Source organism: Lactuca virosa, chromosome 5, assembly GCF_052849685.1.
Source record: "Lactuca virosa cultivar CGN04683 chromosome 5, Lactuca_virosa_CGN04683_v6, whole genome shotgun sequence".
In the NCBI taxonomy this organism is placed as follows: domain Eukaryota; kingdom Viridiplantae; phylum Streptophyta; class Magnoliopsida; order Asterales; family Asteraceae; genus Lactuca; species Lactuca virosa.
In genome coordinates, this window is record NC_136430.1 from 320,296,673 (window position 1) to 320,300,792 (window position 4,120).

Here is a 4,120-nt window from a genome sequence, read left to right on the forward strand (position 1 = left end):
TATATGAAAAGTATGAGTTCTATCTAGTAGATACCTGAAGTATTAGTCTCTTCCAGACTCTCTTTCCATATAAGAGGAGCATATCCTCTTCTAGTTTCTAGTTTCTTCACAAAAGAAACAAGATCCAACCATGTGGGCCTTATTGGATTTCTTGAGCTTAAAGGTGTTCAGTCCATAAAAAATGGGCCTCCTAGATCACACAAGGTGACTCTTTTGGGCCTTGTACTATTCCTAGTTTGATATTAGAAACATCTTTAGCATCACATTGATGCCTTTACTAGGTATAATTTTTAGGCTTATTGCTCAAAGAAAATAGTTTAGAACTAGGACCTTTAAGAGTATACAATTGCATATCTCTCACAAGATTGTCTCTTAAGACATGAACTCATTCATTTAAGTTGTAGCTATTGAATGTTATTGTTTCAATAAGTCATTAAAGAAAATGAAATTTTCATGGTAATGAAAATGGATTATTTAACTACAAAATTTTAACAAAATTCATTTAGCATTTTCAATATTTAAACTCTTTAATAATTAATACCCTTTTAGTTTTCCAAAAACATTATTATTAAAGTCTAGAATCCAAGTTGCAAAACAAATAAATGGTTAGGTATCATTTATCACATCCACTTGAATTCAACCCAGTAGATATCGATTATCAATTATATATTACTATATAATTCCTAGATTTACGGGATCGCTAATAACAAATCTAATTAGACATGTTTGATCTCATCTATGCCTCGAAACGCTCTTGCTTAGGTATCCTTTATCACAAAAGATTTCCGATCAAATCATCCAATTTGAAAAACTTGTGTAATCGGCCTATAACTTGGTTATAGAAATCACGAAGACACACCGGCCATCAAAAGATAACACTAAGTGATTAGGTATCATTTATCCCACTAGTGTATACAAGAGATGTACGAGTGCTCTTCAAAAGGGATTGCATATATGAGGTTTGTAAAAGGGTCTTTTATATGTTTTATAATTATAGTTTAAAAACATATGATATCATGGTTATTACATGCATACAATAAACCATGGTACCAATTTTCAAAAGAAAATCACTTTTAAGGGTTCTATATAAAAAAAACTAGTTTTTATATAATTTTAACGCGATTCAACTTTAATAACCGGTATTAAGTTTGAGTGCATTTGAACCTCTTATATCTTTAATAAAACTTTCTTTTATTACTTATATATTTGGAGTTTGTATAAGTTACAAAAATCATCATTTTAAAACTTATATTTGAGTATTTAAAAAATTGACGTTATTAATGTTTTATAAAACCAGATTTTATTTTAAAACAATAACTTGTTACATCTTATGTCAACATTATAAATTTTGAAAACCAAACTCCATGTGATGTTTATTTTGTCAAAAATTATTTTAGCATGTGAAAAACTAATTTATCAACCACACTTAATAATTTCCTAAAATAAACAACACAAACAATCATAAAAATATATGTGCATAAACATAACCAACTAGTCAGTGACGGAGCTTGAAAATATAACTAGGGGGGCCGAAAGTAAAAAAATCTAAAATAAATGCTATTACACAAAAAAATCAAATTTTTTTTCAGCATTTAAACACCAAAATACCTAAAGTTACCGTTCTTACATATAAAAAAACCAAATTTTTTAACAATTAAAAACCAAAAATACCTAAAAAAGAATTACAACTCAGCCCGACGACCTTTAAGATCTTTAAAATCATCAATTACCGACTTCGAATCAATGTTTTCAGCAATTTCCCTTTCTATGTAAACCACCAAATTGTTTGCGAGAAAGTCATCCGACATCTTATTGCGAAGGCGGTTCTTGAATATTTTCATTGCAGAAAATCCCCTCTCTGTTGTTGCGGTAGAAACTGGAAGTGTCAAGATTAATCGAACCACTCTATCAAGCAAATAATACGTCTCACGTTTCTGAGTTTCCACAAGTCCCTTGCATAGGTCAGCAATAGTTGATACACCACTTAGCCTAGGATTCTTTGTCATATCAATATTAAAAATCTCCAATTGATATCGTAATTGAATTCTCTCTTGCTCCGTAAAATCTTCAGGATAATACTTCTCAACAAGAAGACAAATCTGATTAACGTTAATCACTTTAGGGTGTTATTTTGAAACTAAAGTAGAACTAAGACGTAACAACTCCATCGCCTGATCATTGAATCTACTATTCAACTCATGTAACTGTTTGTCCAATGTGGATGTAAACAAATCTACTCGATAAAAATGTTCAAAAGTAACATGATTATCTGTTTTTCGAGGCCGATATCGAGTAGAAGTATATGGAGCATTCATATCTGGCATATCTATTTGATGTTTCTCACAAAAAAATTGTACATGTGCAAGTAAAGAATCCCACCCGTTGTTTCTGAAATCATTTAGACCCTCCTTTGTTGCTGAAACTAACTCCATGGCATTAAGAATATCCTGGGATTTCTTTTGTAGAGCTTGAGAAAGTATATCAGTTTTTCCCATTAGTTCCTTCATCAGGTGAAGAATAAACACAAACTCAAATGATTTCAGGTAACAATAAGCTGCATCAACATCTCCGTGTTGAGAATAAGTAGCAGATACGTCATCAATTATTCATTGGAGCACAACACGAGTACAATCAAACATGTTAAGCAAACTACAAACGGAACGAAGATGAGAACCCCAACGTGTATCACCAGCTCTTGTTAATGTCCCAACTTGATTCAATCCTTTGCATGATTCAATTTCACCAAGTTCCAATAAATGCTCAATCTCAGTTGCCTTTGCCTTTTGTAACTCATCATGACGCTTACTAGAAGCACAAACCACATTAATTATAAAAATTAAGTTTGAAAAAAATTGGTGTACAGGAATAATTTCTCTTGAAGCAGCCACCAGTGCTAGTTGTAATCTATGAGCAAAGCAGTGAACATAATATGCATAAGGACAATCCTTAAGAACAAGTGCTTGTAATCCGTTCCATTCCCCTCTCATATTACTAGCACCATCATACCCTTGACCACGGATTTTACTAACATCAAACTGATAGTCAAACTGATAGTGTAAAAGTTGTCTCCACATATTTGTTTTCAAGGTTAACGATAACGTATCCTTGACATGAACCAAATCCAAGAATCTTTCCCGAATGATCCCTTCGGCATCAACAAATCTCAAAACTATGGCCATTTGCTCTTTTTTAGACTCATCCCGTGACTCATCAACCATGACACAAAAGTATGAATCCCCTACTTCACTACGAATATGTTTTCGAACTTTATTTGCAATAATACTAAGAATCTCTTTTTGAATTTCTCCAGAAGTATACTTTGAATTATAAGGAGCTTTCTCTAATATAACATTTGCAACTTCATCATTATAAGATGCTAGAAGTTTTAGTAGTTGGAGAAAATTGCCACGATTTTTGGAATTAGGACTTTCATCATTTCCGCGTAAAGCACAAGCTTGGAATGTTAACCAACGAACTGTGTCAATCGAAGCTTTTAATCGTAAACGATTCTTCAATATTTGTGCCTCATTTTGCTTCACTATGATATTTTCAATGTGTGCTTCTCGGTTCATCAAGTTTTCAGCGAATGCAACTGCATTTCTATGTTGTGAACAACCAATGTGTTTCAAGAATGCACAATTTTTCCCGTCATTAACTTTTTTCCAATTGTCAAATCCTTTAACAGTAAATGCATTATAACCATGACTCACACTTGGTTTATCGTTAAATATATAACAAATAAAACAATAAGTTGAGTGTGTTGTTGGAGAATATTCTAACCAATTAGGGAAAATGTTGAACCAAGAGTATTGGAATCTACGAGGATGTTTCTTTGAACCTTTAGCATGATACTCTTTAAGACGTATTTGGAAAGGTCTAAAGTCATATAAGCTCGTCTTACTTCTTCTCTTAAATTAACCGGATAATCCCACATTTGTTTTCGTTTAGCAGGATTTCTTTCTAGTTGCTTAAGATCCACCTGATTAGGATTTGATTGTGTGGCTTCAGAAATGTCATTCTCTTGTTGATTTCTATGTTGTTGCGGTTGTGGATCACTTGTTGAAGGTTTTTGACGTTTACTCTCGTTATTTTCATGAAGTGTTTCTTCATCATCACCCAT

General features: G+C 32.4%; 1 protein-coding gene across 1 annotated transcript; it reads right to left on the bottom strand.

Moving 5' to 3' along the window:
- Window positions 1-1,682: 1,682 nt before the first annotated feature.
- On the bottom strand, window positions 1,683-4,120 carry LOC145113140 (uncharacterized). The gene is made up of 4 exons (XM_079049261.1): window positions 3,781-4,120; window positions 2,630-3,676; window positions 2,172-2,554; window positions 1,683-2,099 (listed from the first exon to the last, which is right to left on the bottom strand). Exons 1-4 carry the CDS (start codon window positions 4,118-4,120, stop codon window positions 1,683-1,685), a joined length of 2,187 nt encoding a protein of 728 aa, XP_078905387.1.

Coding starts and splice junctions, on each gene's coding strand:
- LOC145113140 (XM_079049261.1), bottom strand. CDS start 4,120: ATGGGTGATGATGAAGAAACACTTCATGAAAATAACGAGAGTAAACGT. Junction 2,555..2,629: donor TTTGCTTAACATGTTTGATT/GTACTCGTGTTG, acceptor ATGTTGATGCAG/CTTATTGTTACCTGAAATCA. Junction 2,100..2,171: donor ATAGTAGATTCAATGATCAG/GCGATGGAGTTG, acceptor AACGTTAATCAG/ATTTGTCTTCTTGTTGAGAA.